The sequence below is a fragment of the Chiloscyllium plagiosum genome, unplaced genomic scaffold (assembly GCF_037043375.1).
Source record: "Chiloscyllium plagiosum isolate Xiang-an unplaced genomic scaffold, Cpla_swu_hap1 HiC_scaffold_5, whole genome shotgun sequence".
In the NCBI taxonomy this organism is placed as follows: Eukaryota; Metazoa; Chordata; class Chondrichthyes; order Orectolobiformes; family Hemiscylliidae; genus Chiloscyllium; species Chiloscyllium plagiosum.
Genome location: NW_028270143.1, coordinates 106,410,048 through 106,435,716, shown reverse-complemented (window position 1 = coordinate 106,435,716; position 25,669 = coordinate 106,410,048). Strand labels below are relative to the sequence as shown.

At 38.6% G+C, this 25,669-nt stretch overlaps 1 protein-coding gene across 5 annotated transcripts in view; it reads right to left on the bottom strand.

Moving 5' to 3' along the window:
- LOC122550323 (disco-interacting protein 2 homolog C) overlaps positions 1–25,669 on the bottom strand; it is a 615,797-nt gene that overhangs the window by 31,578 nt on the left and 558,550 nt on the right. For all 5 annotated transcript variants that reach the window (XM_087987546.1, XM_087987548.1, XM_087987547.1 and 2 more), the window contains one exon: positions 429–490. In XM_087987546.1, coding sequence (XP_087843672.1) covers positions 429–490 — 62 coding nt within the window. The remainder of the gene's footprint in view (positions 1–428; positions 491–25,669) is intronic.

Here is a 25,669-nt window from a genome sequence, read left to right as displayed (position 1 = left end):
CTTGGCAACTTTCTTGAATTCTGGCTATTTCAAAGAATCAATGAAACTGTAGAATGTAGCAAAACATGCGTTTCCCAAAAGTTAAGAAAAATTATTCTCTTACAAGGAAAATAAATGCTAGTTAGTCTTTTGTTTGTCTTTAAGTTTCTGGATAAGATATACAAGGGTGAAAGATGGTAAAACTCCTGCATAAAACTGCAATGAATGTAATATATTTGTACTGATACACCAGATTGGAAAATGCTTTTACAGGTTTTACATAACACGTTGCCTTAATATGAATAAAACAGATTGCTTTAGCACACAGTCTTAAATAGATACACATTGTGCAGTATTTTTCAATCCAATCAAGTGTAGCACAAATGGTACAAAAGAGACATTTTACTGCCTCCTCCAAGTTTGAAAAGAGTAATGTCTGCTTCAATTACCTGTCATGCCTTAGCGCTCTCATATCCACATAAACAGTTGTGGGATCTGGTCCTGACGTACCCTGAAATCAACAGCATCAAGTGGTTAGGAAATAAGCATTGAAAAAGGAGCAATGTATCTCTTCATAATTAAATCAGTCTGTCTCAAATGATTAGCTGAAATTTCTGCATTGTAGTGTTAACCCATCAGGGTCCTCTATTAATTCATTTAAATTGATAGTCACAACTGCATAACTTCCAATAATTTAGTTTTACAGATTTAAAAGCATATTTAATATCTTAAAGTATCTTGCAGTAAAATGCAATTAGTTGTTCATTTACAGTTAGTACTTACCATTATGCAAAAGTGTTCATGTTTTTGTAATTTTCTGCAAAAATGATAACACGGAAACTATGCAAACAGAGCTAAAACTACACTCTAACAAAAGCAATCAACCAAATTCATGCAAGAAAATTATGTAATAAATATTTTAACACAGTTGAATAAATACATAGCAATATTGCCAAAAGCAGCAGCCAAGCTTACTACTGCAGCGAGATCCACTGAAGGCTTGCTCAACATGCAATAGCAGGAACGAAAGGAAGTCCTTTGAAGCTCAATTTAGAATACCAGCAAAACAGTATAGGGGTTGGGAGGTATAACAAGGCTAAGTATTCCTTACTCTTTGCGCATAAAGTCTACTGTATGATAAGAATCAGTTCCCATTAGTGGATCCTTTAGTAGTCAAACAGCAAAGTTATATTGAACCCTAAATTTACCCTTTAGTCAAAAATAATAATTAGTGTCATTAATGTGTGTCATGGTGGTTCAATGTGCTTCTGTGAATTTGAAGATTTTTACTTTCCAGTAGCTTTCTAAGGTTTTAAAACCATTCCCCAACACCTTATTTGGTTCAATTATAGGATTATGCTCAAGTCCAATCAAGAATACCTTTTAACAAATTGCTAATACATGCTAATAATAATGCTATCCAAATTACATAGGGCTATATTGAAATTATTTTAAGCCATTTGAGAAATTTAAGTGATTAAAAGTTTTAAAATATCAACAGAGGTGAAAATGTAGTTGTTTCCATAGAAACAAGGGAATATGAGTATCAGTAGGCCATTCAGTCCCACAAACCCACTCCAACATTCAACCAGATCATGGTTGGTTTTCCACCTCAGTGCCATTTTCCTGCACTACTTCCCATCCTTTGAATTTTTTAATATCCAGTCATCTCCCGATACTCAAGGAATGACTTTCCATAGCCTGTTGGGATACAGAATTCCAAAAATCCAGGACCTTCTGAATGAAAATCCTTCTTCTCAGCTCAAACCACAATGGCCTGCCCCTAATTCTGACACTGTCTCCTGGTTCTGGATACTCCAGCCAGAGAAAACACCTTTCCTGCATCTGCCCTGTCGAGTCCTGTGACTATTTTTATGCTTCAATTGGACCATTTTTCAACCTGAAAATACAGGTCCGTTTTCCTCAAATTCATCATAGAAAAGTCCTGTCTTCCCAGGAATCAGTGGCGAATCATTGCTGTTCTCCCTCTATAACAAATATGTGGCAAGTTTACAAACCCATAATGAATGTGTGCACATGCACTTCTGAGGGTGGGTGTGTAAGTGTGCAGTCCATTCACATGAACAGTTGTTCAACTTCTATTTAGGACTGAGGGATGAGGGTGTGTGTGTTTCAACAATCATTCGTATGATATTATTTATAAGTTCTCTATTTTCTTAACAAAACACTGCAATATCCAGGACACACTGTGGTGTTATGGGAGGTTAACTGATCCAAAACACAGAGGTATTTCAACTTGTTAGTTTCTGCTCATTGCATGATTGGGAACAATTTAAAGAGAGTACTGAGTAAAAGTTGAAAGTACAGTGAAGTCCACTGTGACTTTCCCAGATAGATCACTGCAATTTCCTCCTACCAACCAAACTTCTATGAAGCTTTGTGCAATCCAGTAATGCTAAAACTTCTCTTCATTGTTATTAGTTTTATTTGAGAGCCTAGTATACTCTTCTGTGTCTTACGCTCATGCAGCCTGTGGGCTCTCATTCAGAGCATCTCCTCAGCCTTCCACTATTATCAGCAACCTCACTGAGAGAGGCTACCACTTTACACAAACGTCCACATATACTCATGCAAAGCTCTGGATTTTAATTCTGGTCTGTCCATCTGTCTGTCTCCCCCTCCCCCAATACTTCCACAAACCCTCAGTTGGCAACATAAGACCTCTTTAATTTCCTGTTAAAACACACTTCATGTACCGCTTGTCCTGATTGTAACTCCAGATTACGAGAACAAGTGACTGAAAGTGTTCCCTGAAGAGCAGTTTAACAATGGAATCAAAGTCTCATACCACCTCCCAACATCTACTTCCACACATTGTTGTCATTTTACCAGGTTTTATTTGCACCTTTAATCATGAACTAGAAGTGACATCAACATCATGAATTCAGAATTTCTACCACATTAGCTTCTAGACAGTAGATTTTTCACGATGTCTGAACAAAATTTTGAATTATACCACTGTGTCTTCTTTCTGCAGGGGTAGATTTTGGAAGTTTTGTAATTTATGTTTTAAAACTGGCCCACTTAAAAACAAAATTGGTACTGATGTATTAAATTGATTGCTGGGATCAAGTCAGGTGTATCACAGTCTTACCCCACCAAACACAGGGCTCATCTAGCCTAGAGTGACAGTATTGAAATCTCTCTGCTTACGACATAATAAAGGGGCTGTACTTGAAAATCTTTCAGCTTGGATACATTTTCACAATAAGTAAAAGCTGTTGCCATTTCACCAATAACTGGCAACAACACACAACATTACAATGGAAAATGGTGTAAGAAATCAGAAGCTTTGCACATGACAGTCTTCTGAGTTTAGGGCTAAGGTGGTTTGTTGAAGTCAGATAGACACAACTTTACTTCACAGCTGACCCAAAAAAAATTGAATCCTGGATATGAGTGTATGTGAAAGTGTTCTAACGCCCGGCATTAAGATCATCCCATAAAACAAGTATAAATTATCAAATGCGTTGGATCAGTTCCAGAAGCCAGCTGGGATTTGAGGTCATTGTTCAAATCCCAGTCTTGACCAACATTCTCGTTCTTTCTTTTGCCCGAAAGGATTTGCTGCCAGTGTCTTGGTTCCACTTGAAGATGTGATGAATAGCTGGAGATTTAACTTTCCGATGGAAAGTCATTTTAAGAAACGCTAACTACACGGATTATCAGTCCCCAGCTCCTCTTAAGTTAACAGCACAAAGTTTGTGGCAAAACTGTGGCAACTACATGAAGAAGAAAACACAATCATTACGCAGAAGGTGTAAACCCTACACAAATAAATATCACATTTAGGTTTATACGGTACCGGATATATATTCAGGGTATTCCATTGTTTCCTAATTGGCTTTCCCTGAGTGCAGGAGCCATTAACTGAACTGTGATGCCCTTATGTCTTAATTTTACTTTTTTTATCATAATGTATGACTCTGCCATTGATATAGGCACCATGATGAGGCGACTTATAAAGATTTTCACTGGAAAAGTACATGTGACAATATATTTCTATTCTATTCTACACATTTCTTCATATAAAAAGTTTTCTTCCTTTGACTTTTTTTGGCAAAGCATTGAATAATATGCATTGATAACTGAGCTCAAATTTCACCACAGTTTAACTTTCCTGTTGACAGATTTGAGACTCCAGAGTACTTTGATCCCAAACTCTTTTCACCTATCTGAAAGTCAGCCAGTACGTTACTGTCACACCATCCCTCCACAAAACGCCACGCAAGACTCAGGCATGCTGGTTAGTCCCAGTCTAACAAAAAAGGCTCAAAAATATACAACACAGAATTTACCATCTTATTCAGACACCAGTGTTTTGTTTTTCTCAATCAACTTTCGTGAAAATTCAGCAGTGTAACAGACTAGTGCTGAGTGGGGAGATCATTCAGCTAACTTTTCCTTCATTGTCACATGGATGGAAAGCCAGAATAAGAAAATAAAATGGTGGAAAGACAAATTCACATGAACACGAGACATTGGACATCCCAAAGACAACTTTCTAACTGGTGCAAATAATCAGTTTGTTACCTCAGCATTTTTATGCTGAATGAGGAACATTAAAATGAAAGATTCAAGTGTCAAGTGACATCTTTTAAAACTCACTTATTTATGAAATCCTGGCACTGTTGGGTGTCCACCGAGATAGAGAGCACTTGAAATAATACAGACCTAACATCCCAGATCTCCAGACTCAGTTCTAGTCTGACCTGCTGTTGGAAGCTGACTGTTGGGTAAATAGGGAACATGAAAATCCCCTACCTGCTCGGCCAGCTTCCCCAGCCGGTGAGGCTATGGCAGCAGGAATTGTAAGGTGAGGAGAAGAGGAAGGCAAACAAAGTCAGACAAAAATAAATGGGAGTGGGGTTTACGGAAGCAAATGTATTAAACAAGGGTCAAAAGAGGGGGAGAAAAACAATGTCAAAATAGACAAACCTTTGCAAAGTTAGCTACAATTTTACTATTAACACACTTAGAAGAAAGAAAATTGTAAAAATGACATGGTAAAATTTTAGTCATACAAATTAAGGAACAATTTAAAGCAACAGCTAACAGACTCATGATATAAAAAATGTGGTTTCAATCACAATTTTTAAAAAATTCTGAGTTTTGTTCAATCAAAGTTACAAAACTATTAATATCTTTGTTGGACCAATAAATATTATTTTCTTTTAAATTGGATTTTAAAGATGAAACCTCCAATAAAACCTCCATTTTTATCTTATGGATTTCCTTCATTCAAGAAATTGGTGCTGTACCTGCTCCCCAAGCTTTGCCAGCTAAGACCTGGCTGAGAGAGGATAAGGTGATGCAGTCTCTCTCCTCAAATTTAACTTTCTTCCCTGTAGTTGCACAGTTAAGATCACTAATTCACGATGTGAGCAACCACAAGTCTAAAATCACCTACTACCAGATTACAGCATATATCATCATTCTAATGCTACAATGTACAATTTCTTCAAAATTGCCATGAAGACCTTTAATGTGCGTCTACCCACACGTACATTGTGTGTGCACGCGCACGGGTGTATGGGTGTATGAGGCAGAGGTTCAGGGTAGTGTTTGCACAAATATCCAGCTACAAAGGCCAAATTGGTACATTTATAAAGTTGCTGTTTTATGATATTGAATGCTTTGATTTATATGGCTTTAATTGAGCTTTTAGGATCATATAATGTGTTAATGGGATAGGCGTGTCACTGGCTAGGTCAGCATTTAGTGCCTATCCCAATGAACTCTATTAATGTAATTTCTTCTTATTCTTTTATTAATTCAAAATGGCACTGGCTTGTCATGACAAAAAAAAACTTTTCACTGCATCTTTCTAGATATATGTGACAATGAATAACTCATAAAATTCATAATTATCCAAAGTCCAGTTAAGAATCAACCAAATTGTTGTAAGTCTGGAGTCAGACCAGGTAAAGATGACAAATTTTTATCCCTAAACAAAATTAATGATGGATTTTTATGACAATCATCAGTGCTTATACATATTAATATCAGTGGATGCCAGATTGATATTAAAGATAATTGATGTTCTCAATCTATAAACAATTATTATGATTGTCTATATGATATTATAGTTTTTATGAGAACTTTATGATAATCTTTAATTTTGAGTTTGTTAAAAAATTAAGATGATTCCTTTGAAGAGCTGATTGTTTCTAGCTCATCATACTTACTCCCTTTCAGACTGCTTTGGATCAATGGAAAGGATTTTACACATGAAAATCTGAATTAGCAGCAAACATAGACCATTCAGCTCCTCTAGTCTGCTGCACCATTCAATGAGACCATGGCTGATTGGGTAAACCTAAATCCACAAACCTGCCTCTCCTTATAAACTTGCAATCCCTTGCTTAACAAGTAGCTGTCAAGCTCTGCCCTAAAAGTATTCAAGGACAGTGCTCCAAAGACTTATGTCTGACTCCTCCCATCCTACAGTGATCATCAACCCCACAAAATCTCAACCCTCTCACTCCAATTACCAACATTCATGTTCCTCTCCTTTACTATTTACCTGGCGCCTACTCTTTACTTGCATTCCTGCTAGGCTATGAATCAAGTTAGCTGTCAGACAGAATACTTATTGAATAGATTTGGAAGATATCTCCCATCAGCAGCAACGTGATTGCCTGTATCTCTAAATTTCCCAATTGGAAATCCTATAACCACTCAAACAGCTCTCAATACAGCCCTATGTTAATAACAGGGCCACCGTGGGCAATGTCAGAGCCAATGTCAATTTGTCAACTCCCCAGGAAATCAGGCAGGTATCACACTGTACATTACATAGTCAGATACTATGGAGGAAATTTGATAACCTCAATAACCATATTTTCATTCTACTTTTTTCTTAGAGTTTGGACTGATTAGGCCATAAACTTCCTCCTGTGGAAATGAATTCCATCAATAACTGTGCTAAAGTGAAGTTTTCTTCAGTACTGTTAGAACTGAAAAGAGCTGAAAATACCTACTGTGTAATCCCTTGTGTAATTTGTTGCTTCAGGTGCTACAGAATGAAATTAGTGGAACATTGTCAGCTACTAGTTTAGGTCCAACGGTTCACAACAATGCAAAATATTAATCACCTGGAGATTCATTCTGTAAAAATAATTTGGATTCCAACCAGTAATTCGTCAGCAGCTGTTAAAATAAACAATGCAGAACACAGTGCCTTCGTACAATCAATAATTTGTATCTAAATTAAAAAGTAACTAAAATCTGAAATGGTTCTAATTGTGCCAATGCCATGGGCATTGAGTGAAATTTTGAATTGTGATTCTGTCATTCATGAGATTGTGTGGAACACAATTATTGATATATAAATGCAATGGAATCACAACAATCAATCCTTACATATTTAAAATACCACATACAAATAAACCTTCACCTCCACATAACAGAAACCTGACCTACTAATCTGCTTCCTTTGCATTTACTCTAAAGCAAGTGACTGATGACTTCACAATCCTGATGCTTCATGAAGTTGGAATTATGAAAAATGAGAATAGATTTTCAAGAGGGCACAGTTTAAAACCAACCTGGTTACTGGGATCATTTTCTATTGAAGTAATTGGTGCCAGCAATATTATTTTAACATATTAATATGAAGAAGTGTGATCTGGTTGTTAATTCAAAATAACTGAGAGGCATACACATTGCTTGATCTTTTGGAAAGAACACCTTGAAAAGACAACAACACAGGGGACCATATGGTGCATTTGCAAGTCTATAACACTTTCACAGAGAACACTTGACCTCGTTTGTGGGTGGAATAAAGTTGCTGAATTTTGAAACCTGACAATCAGAGAGCCTAAAGAATATGTCATAAGAGCAACAGCCCTTTGATTGTCTCTCTTTCTCTAGAAATCCTCTCATCAAATGCTCAAGCTGACAACCCACTAGAAGTCATCTTCCCCACTCATGGAAGGGATCCTGAAGGTTTCAAAACAGACCTTACTGTCTTCAACCAGCCACAACTGATCCAGAAAGGCACCCTATTGCCAACTGCTTTTGCAAGTGTAAAATATCTTTGTCTACAGAATGAGATTTCGGATAATCCATGAATAATGCTATGATTAACTGTCATTTAAAGTACCCTTAAAATAACACTTTGCAGAAAGATGAGGAATGGTGGAAGAACGGTAACAACACTGAAACAGTAATCCAGTGATCCGAGTTAATGCTCAGTGAACATAGATTCAAAACCTACCACGGCATTGCATAAAATTTGAATTCAATTACTAATATAAAATGTTGGAATTAAAAGCTAGTCTCATAGTGGTGATCAGGAAACTACCATTGTTTGTCATTAAATGCTATCTGGTTCACGAATGTCTTTTAGAGAATAAAATGTGCATTCTTTGGCTAGTTTGGCACAGATATAATTCCAGAATCACAGCGATAACGGTCAGCTCTTAACTGCCCTCAGAAATGGCTCAGTGACTCTCTGATCAAGAGCAATTAGTGATGGTCGACAAATGCTGCCCTTTCTGGAAACGCACTCAACCCATAAAGAATAAATACTTTTTTATCCCCCAGACTGCGGAGTGCGTGTGTACTAGTTTTGAAGCAAGGTAGCTATCTGCACCACCTAAACTTTTTCTTAAAAATCTTCACATGTTCATGTGAGTCAGTCTTGTTTTTAGTAAGCTAGGCCTGGCTGACCCGTTCTGATACTAAACAATATAGTCTGATACTGATATAATTAGCAATATTATAATGCTATCTGATTATAAATAGAGAATTAAATATTACTAATTAGGTAGGATACATATAGATATTAAAAACATTTAAGTATAAAGAAATATGTAGAACAAGTTATCAACAATAAAGACACTATCTAAGCGAGGAAGAAAGGCAATAATGTTCACTTTGAAGTTAAGAAAGCCTGATAGGGGACATCTCGGCCTGAAAATAAAATGTTTACTATTGGAGAGATATTAAAACCATTAAAGCGGAAGATTCCAACTGATAAGAGATGGCAATTGAATATCCTTAGCTTTCAAAGATCAAACAATATTCACGTCAAAACCAAACTATGAGCTTAACTAAAGACAGAGAAAACTGGGACTTACATTTACTAATGAACCATAAACAAAATATTATTTTATGTCTTAAAAGAATCAGGGAGACAGAAAAATAAATCTTTGTATAATAGTTATAACATATCTCAAACAACTTCGGAAAGAAATCTTCACAGAATAATTAAGGAATAATTTTAAACGATACAACATCAACTGACGGTGAGAGGAATGTATACTGAGGGTTCATATCCACATTTGCAAAGGTGATGTAATCAGAAAAATATAGAATTAAGACTCTTTCACTGAAGATTTCTGACCTTCAGATAATTCTTAAAAGGATTTTTTTTTCCCAATAGGAGAAAGCATCTTATTTACTCAGGGCTTTAAGGTATTATAAATGGATATTCCATTAGATACTCCTGAATACTCTTGCATAGTTATAAATAATATTCAATTGATTCTACTAGAGATGGCAATATGTTTTTGATAGCTTTTGACATAGATATTTACGTATCCACTTAAAGTGTACTGTGTTAATTTGTATTCATAAAATTTTAAAATTAACAAATTGGCTCATTTTTCTCAAAGCTAAAATGAACCCTATCATGTTATATACCCTTCAGTGGGTAAGTATATATTTTGGAGATCCTTAAAAAATCTGGAACATTCATTGCATAGCTATGGCTTCTTAAAATTAAATAGGCTTTTTTGGAGCAAGCAGACATTCTCAGGTAGTTTCTTCACCTGTGGGATAGTTACAATATATATAAATCCATCCAGTGTCCTTGCTCTTTCTAAATTCAAACTTTGCAATGACCACTGGAGAAGTGGGACTAGGAATCAGTATTGCTTGCAAGTTTTTATGGAGAAAGTGAGGTCTGCAGATGCTGGAGATCAGAGCTGGAAATGTGTTGCTGGAAAAGCGCAGCAGGTCAGGCAGCATCCAGGGAACAGGAGAATCGACGTTTCGGGCATAAGCCCTTCTTCAGGAAGCCCTTCCTGAAGAAGGGCTTATGCCCGAAACGTCGATTCTGCAAGTTTTTATGGTCAAGTTCAACATATTATTCACAGAACAAATGTAGAATTAAGACAATCAAGTAACACATTGATGACATCAGATATAGATTAGGATTAGGATTAGGATTGAAGGATAATGGCTGCTGCTTCTGTGTGATTTTCAGTATTAATAGATAATTGTAACAGAGGACTGAGCACCACGATTTACAGGGATGAACCAACAGTGCAGGGGAGAAATTTTATTGCAAAGCTATGCTAATCCTGTTGGCAATTGCTGCTATTGAAATAACGGGATGGGAAAAATCCATTTAACTGAAAGAAAGCACAATCATGGGGGGTTTTACCAGCATCGATATGGCAAACCACAGGATTGGCAAAACAGTGAACCAAGGCAATATGCACTGCAATAAATGAACAACACCTTTCAAGTACTTGAACTCACTTCTTTGTTTTTCACATTTAAAAGCTGCATTTGTGAAGCTTCACAGTGACATATCTGTGATATTTCCTGAAAAAGCAGCCTCAGCGGGTTGCAAAATCATGGTGCAGCAAAATACTTGAATGTTTCCCTGAAGATGCCCAAATAAAATATACTGACAAAATAAAACTAAAACAACATTTTGAAATTAGAATCAATAAGTCATCTGCAATAAATTTCCATTTCATATTAACTGATGTGAATGATTTCAAAGTTTCAAACTAATGACCAGTTTGTGAAAGTGTCTTATGTGACAGAAAATAGTAGCAAGAATTGGCCATTTGGCCCTTTGAGCCTGCTCCACAATTCAATGTGATCATGGCTCATCATGCAACTCAGATCTGAATTTCAGATGCTTATGTGAGCAATGTAAAAGAGATTGCCCTGTTATGTTAGAGGAACTTTAGAAAAGTGAATTATTGTTTCATTAGCAGTCTGATCAGTCTTTCCTACGAGAAGAGCTGTTCGTAGATGACTGCCAGGAAACAGCAGACAAGGTGTGTACATGGGAGACAAGGGAGGAGATCGCTGGGGTGCTGGCAAGGATATTTAATCCTTTGTTGGCCACAGATGAAGTGCCACATTACTGGAGGATAGCTACTGTGATTCCTTTGTTCAAGGAAGGTGGCAGGGATTGACTTTGGTACTTACAGACCAGTTAGTCTGACATTAGTGATGGAGGAAATTGTTGCAAAAAGATTCTGAGGGACAGAATTAATCAACATTTGGAAAGGAAGGGATTGACCGCGGACAGTCAGCATGGATTTATTACAGGGAGATCCTGTCTAATTTAATTACATTTTTTTGAAAAGCTGACTAAACATATTGGTGAGGGTGGTGCAGTTGATGTGGTTTACATGGACTTCAGTAAGTCCTTTGATAAGATTCCACATGGAAGGCGGATCCAAAGGTAAGAGCCCATGGGATCCAAGGTATGAGCGCAAACTGGATCCAAAATTGGTTTGCAAATAGGAGGCAAAGGGTGGTGTTGGAGAGTGTTTCTGTGATTAGAAGCCTGTAGCCAGTGGCTTATCACAGAAATCGGTGCTAGGTCCCTTGCTGTTTCTCATGTACATTAATGATTTGGCTGCGAATGCAGAAGGTATAGTTAGTAATTTTGCAGATGCCACAAAAATTAATGTTGTTGTTGATGGTAAGGAAGATAGTCTCAGGCTACAGTCTAACATTGATCAGCTGGTAAATTGAGCAAAGCCTTGGCAGATGAAATTTAATTCTGCTAGGTGTGAAATGATGCATTTTAGGAGGTCTCGTAAGGACATGCAGGATTTGCACAATGACTGGTATGTCCTTAGGGAGCACTGAGGAACAAAGGGACCTCTGTGTACAAGTCCATAGTTACCTGAAGATATCAGCACAGGTAGACAGGATGGTGAAGGCGGCATGTGAGATGCTTGCCTTCATTTGCCTGGGCATGGAATATGACACAACAAATCATTCCAACTATGTTAGAACAGCATTATCTCTGCATTGGAAATTTGTTTCATATTAGAAAACAGCAATTAGTAGCATGTTTCTACGAATTAATATAAAGTATATTCGAAGATGGAAATTCTTCTTTCACATGGCTTTACAGCCACACCTGAGAATTTAGGTTCAAGACAGACTAGACAAAGAGAAAGCAAGGTCAAAAACTGTCTTCTTTAATTTTCTGTAGAATGCTATATATTGCATTAACACTATATACAGCAATCTGAGAAATTCCAGGTTAAGAGCTTATATTGTTCAGAGACCATGATCGACATTGCAATGATTTCTTTTTCTTCAATCATCTAAATCTACTAACACTGTGCTTTATGTGCTGAGGAGAAGCAGCCCTATGACATCATCAGTAACATTGCTCCAGGATCCTAAGGCCTTTATCCAACATCCGTCCCTAACCTTTTTTTCACATCATAAACCTTAATTAACATGTTTATACTTTCTCAAATGAGTTATTTTGATTTCTCCTTTTTACAAAATTTACTGTTCGATTGTCCTTTTCCTTCCAATACCTCCCCAAGTCTTGGACTTAGTTCATCTGTGTTTTCAGGAGAGTAAGAAATGTCAACGTCAACATATAGAAGTACTTTCAATTCAACAAAAATCTGGAATAAATGCTTGTCTAATGGTAACCATACAGCTATTGTCATTTGTTCTAAACATTCATCTGGTTCACTAATGTCCTTTAGGGAAGGAATTCTGCCATCCTTAAATGGTTCGGCCTGTATACAACTCCAGATCCACAGAGATGCAGCTGGCTCTTAGCTGCCCTCTAGGCAATTAGGGTTAAGCAATAAAACCTGGCCTCGCCTGGTGACTGAAATCCCTTGACCAAATAAAAAAATAGCAGCTTGGAAATTATTTGGTTTGATACTCGTGGTGTGTTTTTCAGACTCAACAGATCTTCAGAAGTGACCTGTGTTTCTCATTGATCTGATGTCCTACATAAACTTTTTTGGAGTGAGCCTGGAGAGTTTTCTCTTTGTTGATGTGGAGTTTTAGAACCAGATATGTAAAAAGCTACAGTAGCATTAGATTGTTTAGGACTTTGCATTGACGCTGTGTCGTACAGTATATTTTTCAATGAGAGGTTTGTTTCCTCTAGTTAACTGCTTTATTGTGCTTTAGATGATTAACACTCTCTGCAGAACCAATAACAAATAAAAGTTCTGAAGAACAGTTACTGGACAGGAGACATTAACTCTGCTTTTTTTACCTTCACAGATGCTGCCGGACCTGCTGTGTTTCTCCAGCACTGTTATTGTTTCAGATTTCCAGCATCCACAGTTCTATGCGTTTACTCTCTACAGAATGTTTTGCATTGGACTGAACTTTCCAAATATGTCAAAGTTAGGCGGATTGGCCATGCAAAATTGCATGTAGTGTTTAGGGATGTGGAGATTAGGTGTGTCTGCTATGGGAAATGTAGGGTTACAGGGATAGGGTAGAAGGATGGATCTGGGTGGGATGCTCTTCAGACGGTCGGTGTGAATTTGTTGGGCCGAATGACCTGTTTCCACGTGGTATGGATTCTATTCTTTTGTTGTGTCATGATAATAACGATGATGATAAGAATTTTCTAGATTCTGTAGCCAGCGCAGTTTTCACTGCTCAGTCTAGAGTTCAATGCTGTTTCAATTAAATAGTTCAGTAACTCATTTGTCTAAGAGACCAATGATAATTCTGTTACAAATGAGTTCTTATGTTTCGACATTTGCATGTTTCAGATGGTATACTGAGATTCATAATGAAATAATTGACAGATTTTCCTTGGAGTTGATATCTTGTACTGAAGCATGATCTTATCAGTTTCTTATTTGTTCTTAAGTGAAGTATTGATCAAAAACTGTTAGTAGGCTATGGACGGAAACCTGATTCTCATTGATTCATCATCAATGTAAAACATGATTTGATGTTCTTTCCATTAAGTAGAGAAGTGTGCTAACCAACTCTGGCACCCAATGCTGAAGTTGTTTGAAATCTTAGAAATTGTAATTACCATAGTTGCCAATAGGCTCATCTATCAAATGCATCTGAAAGTCTTAAAAGTTTGAATGGAAAGATTTGTGACAGTGAATTTTGATTCATTGTCTGATGAGCTCTTGAAATTGTTGTTCATTTTGTTGATTGGGAAGATGTTGATTATGAAGATTTTAATCTCCTTCTACTACATTTATTTGATTGATGCTGTGTTCTCTGTTCACTAAAGTTGTTGTTGGATCTTTGTGGTTATAAAGAAAATTATTATAGTACTAAACCAGATAGCTGTTGAAATTTCTACTGATGTAGTGCTGTTTTCAATGTAAATTGCATTTTCATAGAGACGCAGGAAGGTCTCCAAGATGGCTGAAGGATTTCGAACAGATCTGAGGATAGAATTTTAACAAAATGGTTTCATTCAGTATGTTTCAATGACTTGTTTTGACTGCATCAAAGATGACTGCCCTGTGTCACTCAGATGGAATTTTTGTGTCTGAGGTATTTTCACACAGAATTCGACCAGGTAAAAACAATGACTGCAGATGCTGGAAACCAGATTCTGAATTAGAGTGGTGCTGGAAAAGCACAGCAGTTCAGGCAGCATCCGAGGAGCAGGAAAATCGACGTTTTGGGCAAAAGCCCTTCATCAGGAATACCTGAAGGGCTTTTGCCCAAAACGTCGATTTTCCTGCTCCTCGGATGCTGCCTGAACTGCTGTGCTTTTCCAGCACCACTCTAATCCAGACACAGAATTCGACACCAAACGATCAGATTCACACTCTTTTCCTTTGGTTCCATTGTAGGGCATCTTCAGGGAAACATTTTAGTCTGGGTGTCCATTCATTGGCTTCTTTCCATTAGTCCCTGATCCAGGTTTATCCCCTTGATTGGTAGCATTCTTTTACTGCTCTCACAATTCTTCTTTTACCCTAGAATTTTGTTTTCCCTATAACTAGCTATAAAATAGTTTTCTGTGACCTACAGATGACTTGGTAATTTCTTTGCAGGAGCCATCTGTTCTGCGATTTTTCCTATTCAGCTCTGTGGTTCTTCTGATTACGAGCTGGTCTTAAAGATGTACTGAAGATTTTTTTTGAAAAGCAACTTTTTGAGTTCCCTTCTCCAGACAATTGCAGAGCAGTTTCTTGATTATCAGAGCTGCCATAATTCTCTGGGTAGAATAGGCCATTGCCACGGCATCTTTCATTATGTGATTTTAGGGCGCATCTGAAAGTTTGGGTTTAGACTGGCTGAAGAGAAGGCAAAGTCAAAAACTGACTCCAGTTTCTGTAGAAGTCCATCTATTTCATGTTAACACTGTATGCACGATTGTAATAATCACGGGGGACTGCGGGTGGACTGGGAAGATAAGGTTGGTCGTGGATATCAAGAAAAGATTTGTTTTGAGCAGCTTGTCGTACAGCCCACTGGGGAGCAGATAACTTTGGGTTTGATGTGATGAAGACAAGTGTGATGAGGGAGCTAAAGTGAAGGAACCCCTCGGGGGCAGTAAGCGAAATATGATAGAATTCACTCTACAGTTTGAGAGGGAGCAGATGGAATCAGATGTAACGGTATTACAGTTGAGTAAAGGTAAACACAAAGACATGAGAGAGGAGCTGGCCAGAGTTGATTGGAAGGGGACCCCAGCAAGGAAGACAGTGGAGCAGCAATGGCGGGAGTTTCTGGGGTTAATTCAGGAGGCATGATAGAAATCCCGCCTCAGGCGACTGACTGTGTGGAGTTTGCACATTCTCCCCGTGTCTGCGTGGGTTTCCTCCGGGTGCTCCGGTTTCCTCCCACACTCCAAAGATGTGCAAGTCAGGTGAATTGGCCATGCTAAATTGCCCGTAGTGTTAGGTAGGGGTAAATGTAGGGGTATGGGTGGGTTACGCTTCGGCGGGTTGGTGTGGACTTGTTGGGCCGAAGGGCCTGTTTCCACACTGTAAGTAATCTAATCTAATCTAATCTAAATGGGGTCGAGAAGCACATCATGGATGCATGTTTTATATTCTCTATGACCTGCAAATGAATGCACTTTTTTGTTTCTTACACAGAATACAGAACAAACAAAAGCAAACCCATATTTAGAAAATACCTCTCATGACACCAGGATGTCTCAAAGCAGTTCCAAGAACAACCATTGCTTTATGTAAGAAACGTGACAATCAATTTGTGCTCAGCAAGGTTCCACAGACAGCAATAGATTAACAACCATCAGCTTTTTAGTGCTATTGACTACAGAATATATTTTGGCCAGGACCCAGCAGGGTGATCACATCTAGTCCTTGTTGAAATTGTCTCGCCATTATTAAAGTATGTGCGTGTTTTTGGTACAGCAGGTTACCGAAAGTCTATTCCTAACCAGTGTTCACCAATACATGTAGCATTTTAGGTTACTTGTAACAACGTTTCATAGATGACTAGGTAAGAATTTGCAACATGGTGAGTACTGATGGTGACCTTACAGAAGCAAATGGAAAAATCTCAGAATTAATGGACCTCTGCAAAATACATCTGTTAAAGATACTGGAAACTCATTTCAATTATTGCAGAAAGGCTACTACAATTTTTGTGGTGAATTAAGCTCAACAATTTTCTCAGTCAGTTCATATCTCTTGTGTCTGTAATGGAAAATAGTCGGAAATTATTGCCTTCGGCACTTAATTCAAAACATTCTCGATTCTGAGAATCGTAATATTGTTTATATTACATATTTTGCTCCAATGCCATAAAACCAACTTAAGCATTAAAAGGGTAAAGGAAATATTTTTATAATGCTAAACAAAGTATTGAACTATCAAAATCTTCATATTGTGATTTCCCATTATAACAGGTTTCTGTCCAAGTAACGAATTGCTGCTTAGTCTTGCCAACAATTTCCAGACCAAACTGTTGGGTTATCTTAATGAAGTGGATTTGACAGCAAAATATTTTGCATGTCTCTCTGGGGATGGTAAACAGCAAAAGGTAAATTACATTGATGAACTGATGGCACAAACAGAAATAAATGGTCATGAATAATAATCAGTATAGTGATGTGGTTGCAAAACAACCAAGAGTGAAAAGGGAAAATGAGATGGAGTAGCTGTTAATAAAGGATGAGAGTAATACAATAGTGAGAAATTATTTTGGTTTGGAATTTCAAGATGTAAGCAGAATCAGTTTGGGTGGAAGTAAGAAATAGCAAGATAATAAAATTACAAGTGAGAGTTCATGAAATGGCTACATTGCATGACAAGTGTAAATCAAGAAATAGCAGGATTTATTTAAAAACGGTTCTGCAACAATTAGTTATTAGATTAGATTACTTAGTGTGGAAACAGGTCCTTCGGCCCAACAAGTCCACACCGACCCTCCGAAGAACAACCCACCCAGACGCATTCCCTACATTTACCCCTTCACCTAACAGTACGGGCCATTTAGCATGGCCAACTCACCTAACCTGCACATTTTGAGGACTGTGGGAGGAAACCGGAGAACCTGGAGGAAACCCACACAGACACGGGGAGAATGTACAAACTCCACACAGTCAGGCGGGAATTGAACCCGGGTCTCTGGTGCTGTGAGGCAGCAGTGCTAACCACTGTGCCACCATGCCGCCCTTATGATGTTAATCCTCTGATTGCTTGAACACATCAAATTGATACAGGCAACCTTAGGGACAATTTATTTAGAATATTGCTTTGTGGAACCAGCCATGGATCAGGTTGTTTAGACCTGGAAATAATTAAGAGGCAGGTGAAAATAATAATCTCTCAGTAAAGAGTGATCATAACCTAATAACACTATATATTCAAATTGAGGGGAGAGGATATTTTAGTCTGAAACTAGTGCCTTAAAGTAAAGCCATTTATAAAAGTTATGAAGAAATAGTTATTTATGAAAATATCTCAAAGTTCTCATAAAGGTCCATTCTAAAAATAATTTAGTAGCATAGAATTTTATCACTGCAAAAAAAAAAGACACCTTGTCAAAATCTTTGGCACCTATCAGGACTGTTTACATGAACACCAGTTTTTGAGGAAAGCCAACTTTTATATTGAATTTGAGGAGAATGCTGATTTGTTGACAAATTTTTTTATTCATCCACAGGATGTGGGAGTTGTTGGCTAGGCCCAGAATTTATTGTTCACCCCTAATTGCACAGAGGGCAGGTAAGAGTCAACAAGAGTGTTATGGGTCTGGAGCCACATTTAGCTCAGACTGGGTAAACAGTTTTGTTTCCTAAAGGACATCAATGAACTAGATGGGTTGTTCAAACTATCAACAACGGTTTTACGGTCACTGTTAGACTCTTCATTCCAGATTTTTATTGAATTAAAATTGTACCACCAGCTGTGATAGGATTTGAACTCGGGTCCCCAGAACATTTCCTAGTCTACTGATAATACCATAGAGCCATCGCCATCGATCAAAATGGACTCTAATTGGTAAAGACATGACCTTAGAGAATGTACCTGTTATTCGTGATTAATGGTTAACTGCTAGACTTAGTTTAAAGTTAAATCAGGCAGGTTGACTCTGATTGGTCAAGGCATTAAGCTGAGAAATTAAGCAGAAAATAGCTGTCACCTCTTTGGTTGAGTTGAAGAGTTTTCAGACAGAAAGAACACGTACACAAGCTATGTCAGCTTCAACTCAACAAAATAGATGACTTCCATTCACTGGTTCATTTCTCAGACAATGCCTTGCCCAATCAGTGTCAACATACCATGCCTGAACCAGAGTCAACATACCTGGTTTACACAAAGCTGGCAATCTGCCAATGAGCATTCACTGGTGCCGTTTCTATGATGATGCCTCTGCATATCAATTTTTAAAAAAATTAATTCACAGATGTGGACATCACTAGCTATGCTAGGATTTATTGGCCTTCCCTAATTGTCCAGTGGGCGGTTAAGAGTCAATCACATTGCTGTGGCTCTTGAGTCATATATACCCCAGCCCAGGTAAGGGTGGTAGTTTTCTTCCCTGAAGGACATTAGTGCATCTGATGGGGTTTTCTGACAATTAACTATTGTTTTGTGATCATTATTAAACTCTTGTTTCCAGATTTGTATTGATGAAATTTCACCATCTGCCATAGCAGGATTCAAACCTGGTCCTCCAGAATATTACCTCTGGCTTAATTGTATAGCCATTAGGCCCTCGTCCCCCTGCTAACTAATGAGCATTCTCTTCTCCCTCAGCATACATACCAGTTTTCTACAAATTGCTTCTGAGTTGTCTTGATGAGTGCAAGATGGAAAGCTTTGGCAAAATGAGTCTCTTTTTTCAGAAATACACAAGATATGTTCCATAAAGAAAGATTCCATAAGAAAAGAATTCATTTTTGGGGGTTAGCTGGGGAAATTAAGGATGATATCAAATTGAAAGAAAAGGCATAGATTGTTGTGAAGATTAGTGATAGGTTAGAGATAGGGAAAATACTTGGAAACCATCAAAGATGACTAAAAACAATGAAGAAATTACAGTAAAGTAAAGTAACAAGCAATATGAAAATAGACAGGAAGAAATTCTACAAATATATAAAGAGGAATAGCATAATCAAAGTAAATTTTAGTTCAAAGGTGAGAATGGAGAGTTAATAATGGGAAACAGGAAAATGGCAAAGACTTTTAAGGCGAGAGGAGAGATACAAAATGGTCCAGAGAGCATTTTTTCACACAGAGGGTGGTGAATGTCTGGAACGGATAGCCAGAGTCGAATACAATTTCATCATTTAAGAAACATTTAGACAGGTACATTGGATAGGATAGGTATGGAGGGATATGGACCGAACACAGGCAAATGGGACTGCTTTAAAGTTGGCAAGTTGGGCTGAAGGGTATGTTTCCAAGCTACATGCCTCCATGACTCTTAAGTATTTTGTATCTGTCTTAACAAACATAAAATGTATCCCATGTATGTTAGGAAATCAAGGGGAAAAAGGGAAGGAGAAACATTAAACAGTATCTCCAAAAAAGTACTTAAGTTGATTCATGAGGCTAAAGGTTGCCAAATCCACTGGCACTGATGATGTGCATCCTAGGGTCTTAAAAGAAGCAACTTCAGGGCAGCAGCAGTACACAAAATTGGTCGTGAACTTAATCTAGATTCTGGAAAGGACCCAGAAGGTTGGAAAACTGCAAATCTAACTATTCAAGGGGAGGGACAAAAAAATGGGAAGCTACATTGAATTGAATTCATTATCATGTGTACTGAGGCACAGTGAAAAGCTTTGTCTTGCGAGCAATACAGGCAGATCACATAGTTAAGTAGCATAGATGAATAAATAATAGGTAAGCAGTGGCAAAAACAAAAACACAGGTACAGGTGAATGATAAGAGTTTGTGAGCCCATTCAGTATTCTAACAACAGTAGAGTAGAAACTGTTGTGAAACCGGCTCGTGCGTGTGTGCAGGCTTCTGTACCTTCTTCCTGATGGTAGAGGTTGTACAAAAACATTGCCATGGTGGGATGGATCTTTGGGAATGCTGGCGGCCTTTCCTTGACAGCGGGCCTGGGTAGATGGATTCTATAGACAAGAGGTTGGCCTTTGTGATGGCCTGGGCTGAGTTCACCACTCTCTGTAACTGTCTCCAATCTTGAATGGCCCAGTTGCCATACCAGGTTGTGATACATCCAGACAGAATGCTCTCACTGGCGCACCTATAAAAGTTGGCAAGGGTATTCGCCGTCATGCTAAATTTCCTCAGCTGCCTGAGGTAGAAGAGATGTTGTTGGGCCTTTGTAACCAGTGCGTCCACATGAAGAGTCCAAGAAAGCTTGTTGTGGATGACCACTCCCAGGAGCTTGACACTCTCCATTCGTTCCACCTCGGTGTTGTTAAATGTGTAAGGGGGGCATTAGCTTACCATCTGTCACTGGACAATGGTGGAACCCAATGATAAGCAGTAGCAGGACGTTTAGTGGGGCTCTTGTGGAGCAGCAGTAGTGTCCCTACCTATGGGTCAGGAGGTCTGGGTTAAAGTCCCAGAGGTTTGCAATAACATTCTCTGAACAGGCTGATTAAAACACCCAGCAGGACATTTAGAAAATCATTACACAATCAAACAGAATTAACATGTTTTTGAAAAGAAAATCACATTTGATAAATTTGACAGAGTTCTTTGAGGATGTAGCAAGCAGGGTGGATAACTGGAACTTATAGAGCTAGTGTATTTGGATTTCTAAAAGACATTCAATATGGTGCCACATCAAAAGAGCTCATGATGTTGCAATTAATAAATTAGTACCATTTGGATATTTATTTGAGCCTCACATGTTTGTATGCTAACTGCATACACTAAAACACAATATCAGGATAAAAGGATTATCTTCTAGTTCGTAAACTCGGACAGTGGAGTGCTACAGGGATTAGTGCTCAGCTTCAACTATATACAATCTTTGGTAATGATCTGGATGAAGGGATCTTGTACACATTTGCCACATATGCTGACAATATACAGATTGGCCATAAGAAACAGGAACACGAGTAGGTTGATTGGCCCTTCGAGCCTGCTCTGCCATTCAACAGGATCATGGCTGATCCGACATTCCACTTTTCCTGCCTTTTTCCCATAACCCTTGACTCGCCAGCTACCTGATGAAGGAGCAGTGCTCCAAAAGTTAATGCTTCCAAATAAACCTGTTGGACTATAACCTGGTGTCATGTGACTTTTAACTTTGTCCACGCCAGTCCAACATTGGCTTCTCCACATCAATGGCCTCTATTCTGAGACTATGCTCTGTAGTCCTAGACTCTCCCATGACAGGAAACATCCTCTCAGCATTTACCTTAAGAATCTGGTATGTTTCAATGAGATCACCTCTCATTCCTCTAAACTCAAGTGAGTAGATTCCGAACTGTTTCACCTCTGATGATAAATCAATCCCTCCATTGTGATATGAATGTAAAAACTAATTGTTTCAGCATTTTCTGTTTGTATTTCAAATTCCCAATGTCCACAGTATTTTACTTTTATATTGGTGTCGAAGGGTTAAGTTGGTGTCAAAAGACAATGATGTGCATTAGGAAATAGGCAAGGAATGAATGCATACAGTAATGTATGCAGACTATTAAAGCACAATGATTAATGTAGTCCAGCAATGAGACACAATGGTACAGGAAGATTTTTAGACTGTGAACCAGAGAATTAAACTGCGGTTAGGAACACATTATCGGACGAGAAGAATACAAAGGCTGTGGAAAGGATAGCAAATTACAGTGATAAACAAACGACACATTTTTACGCATACAGCAGTACTACATTGACATCACACACATAAACAAGTCAGTTGGTTCAATGGCTGTTTACCAGTGTTCAGAGTCCACATAAACCTTCACCCACTTTCTTCATCTCACTCTTGTTTTCTTTTCATGAGCAAACAAAGCTTTCCACTTACAATCTGTGCAGGGTGAGGACACATGAAAGATACACTTGTATATTTTCTTCGAGTCATAGAGTCCTACAGCATGGAGTCAGGCCCTCTGGCCCAAACTGGTCCATGCTGACCAAAATGCTCACCCACGCTAACCCCATTTCCCTGCACTTGGCCCATATCCTTCTAATTCTTTCCTATCCATGAATTTGTCCAAATACCTTTTAAATGTTGTTAATATACCCCCCTCAACCACTTCCGCTGGCAGCTCATTCCATATATGTACTATCCTCTGTGTAAAAAAGTTGCCCCTCAGATTCCCTTTTATTTTTTTCCCCTCGAGCTTTAAATTGATGCCCTCTAATCCTCAATTCCCCAACCCTGGTAAAAGACTGAGTGAATTAATCCAATCCGTGCCTCTCATGATCTGGTACATCTCTGTAAGGCTCCCCCCTCAGTCTCCTATGCTCTAAAGAAAAACGCCTGAGCTTGTCCAACCTCTCCCTATAACTCAGACCATCCTTGTAAATCTCTTTTGCACATTTTCCAGTTTAATATCATCTTTCCTATAGCAAGGTTATCATCCTAACACAATACTCCAAGTGCGGCCTCACCAATGTCCTGTATAATTGCAAAATAATTTCCAAACTTCTATACTCAATGCCCTGACTGATGAAGTCTAGTGTGCCAAAAGCCTTCTTCACTGCCCTGTCTACCTGTGACCCCAACTTCAGAGAACGGTGAACCTGAACTCAAAGATTCCTCTATTCAATTACACTCCTTAATTCCCTACCATTCACAATAAAAATCCTACTTTGATTTGACTTTCCAAAATGCAAGAACTCACAGTTATCTATATTAAACTCCATTTGCCATTTCTTGGACAACTTCCCCAGCTGATCAAGGTCCTACTGCAATTTCTAATAACCTTCTTCACTGTTCATGTTACTGCCGATTTTAGTGTCATCAGCAAACTTACTAATCAGGCCTTGTACATTCTCATCCAAAACGTTGATATAGATAACAAACTGTAATGGGCCCAGCACTGACCCGAGGCACTCCATTATTTTTTCTTCTACTTATCTGATAGAATATTAAATTTTATTTCATCATAATTTAGTTTCTACAATCTTACCCACATTCAAAATGGTGAAAGTGGAAAATCTGCATTATTTATCTCCTTCAAATAAACTTAGTAAGAAACTAAATTATAAACACGACTGCTCTTAAGTATTCAAGAAGTGCAAGCAAGCTATCAGCTTAAGTTACTATGGGAGAAGATATGCCGTGCTTATTCTGTGGTTCGGCTCTCTTCCCACACCATGATATGTGGTACCTTTCTAAGACTCTATGACTCGATATAATTCTAAAAGACTCAATGGTTAGAAAAATCCATCTGGGTCACTAATATCCTTCAGAGAAGGAAATCTGTTCTTCTCACCTGGTCTGGCCTACATATGACTCCAGACCCAGAGCAGGCTCTCAAAATGTTCTCTGAAATGGCCAAGCAATCCACTCAAATAGTTACGTGGTCCTGAGCCATGGAAGAAGGTATAATGAAGGGTATGTAGGTTAGCCAGATCTTAGAGTAGGATAAAAGACCAGCATAACATCGAGGGATAAAGGGCTTGTACTGTGCTGTACTTTCTATGTTCAATTGTATCTATTGTTACAAAGTCTCAACAAAGAAATGAAACCAGATAAACCAAGTAGCATTGGTCCAGGCACTGGAAAAGAAAATGGCAGAAACAACCTTATTGACCCTGCGAAGTCTTCCTTCTTAACATCTGGGGGCTAGTGCCAAAATTGGGAGAGATATCTCACTGACTAGTCAAACAACAGCCTGATCGAGTCATACTGGAGGAATCACAACTGACAGACAATGTTCCAGGTACCACCATCATCGTCTCTGTCTCAGGCTTGCTACCATGCTCTAGTGAAGCTCAGCATGGGCTGGGGAAGCAGCACCTCATTTTCCACTTGGGACTGTGCAGCCTTCTGGACTCAATAACAAGTTCAATAATTTTAGGCCCTGAACTCCCCCATGTCCCAGCCCCCTGCTACACACAACAGGCCATGGTATCACATGGTCTGCCATTATACACTATCCATGGTTAGCCACTAACAGCAGCCATTAGCAGCCATTTACCCTCGTAGCCAGATCGTTATTGACTACTTTGTCTGTCCAATTGTTCTTCTTTCTTTTTGGGCTCTATCCACACCTATCATTTACTCCTTACCCCCACCCTCCACCCTATCTTCTGCATATAAACTGACACTTTCCTAGCAAACATCAGTTCTGAGGAAGGGTCACCAGAATTGAAACGCTGACTTTGATTTCTCTTCACAGATACTGCTACACTTGCTGAGCTTTTCCAACAATCTCTGTTTTTGTACCTCCATTACTATTCCTGGATATGTGGGTAGAGAGTGGAGCTACTGTGCTTTTTCCAGTTCCACTCTTTATCCACTCTGACTCTCCAGCATCTGCAGTTCTCACGATCTCCAAATCCCAGAATACGTGCTGTCCCACTGGCAGGCAGAGGGCGGTGCATGTATGAAATAAGCTTCCAGACAACGTGGTGGAGGCTGATAGAATTACAACACTTAAAAGATATCTGGATGGGAATATGAATAGGAAGAGTTTATCGGGATATGGAGCAAATGCAGGCCAATGGCACTAAGTCAGATTGGGATGTCTGGTCGACGGGGATGAGTCGGACCAAAGGGTCTGTTTCTGTGCTGTACGATTCTATGACTTTAATTCAATGAACCTTTATTGCAGGACCTGGTATCAACATGTGTACGTTATAATCATGGGCACTTGAGTGGCTGGTTTCAAATTCAGCATTTTGGAATGTAGGCTAGTCAGCTAGCATCTCATGTAGTCAGAAATGGCTAGAATACAGTGAACAGTTTTGGAGGTTAAGGGCCCAATATACTGGCATTGGAGGCAGTCCAGAGAATGTTCAACTAAGCTGATACTGGGTTTTGAGAGAGGAGGGGTTAAGTTGGTTGGGTTTGTACTCATTTAGAAGAATGAGAGGGAACCTGATTGAAACATACAAGATTCTTGGGGGAGCGTGACATGGTAGATGTGCAAAGGATGTTTCCATTTATGGGGGGATCTAGAACCAGAGGGCATAATCTCAGAATAAGATAGACAGGAGGAGGAATGGCTTTACTGAGAGTGTAGTGAATCTGTGGAATTCTTTACCACAGCGGGATGTCAAGGCTGGGATGTTAAATACATTCAGGCTGAGATAGATTTTGAATAAGGGTTAGAGAGAAA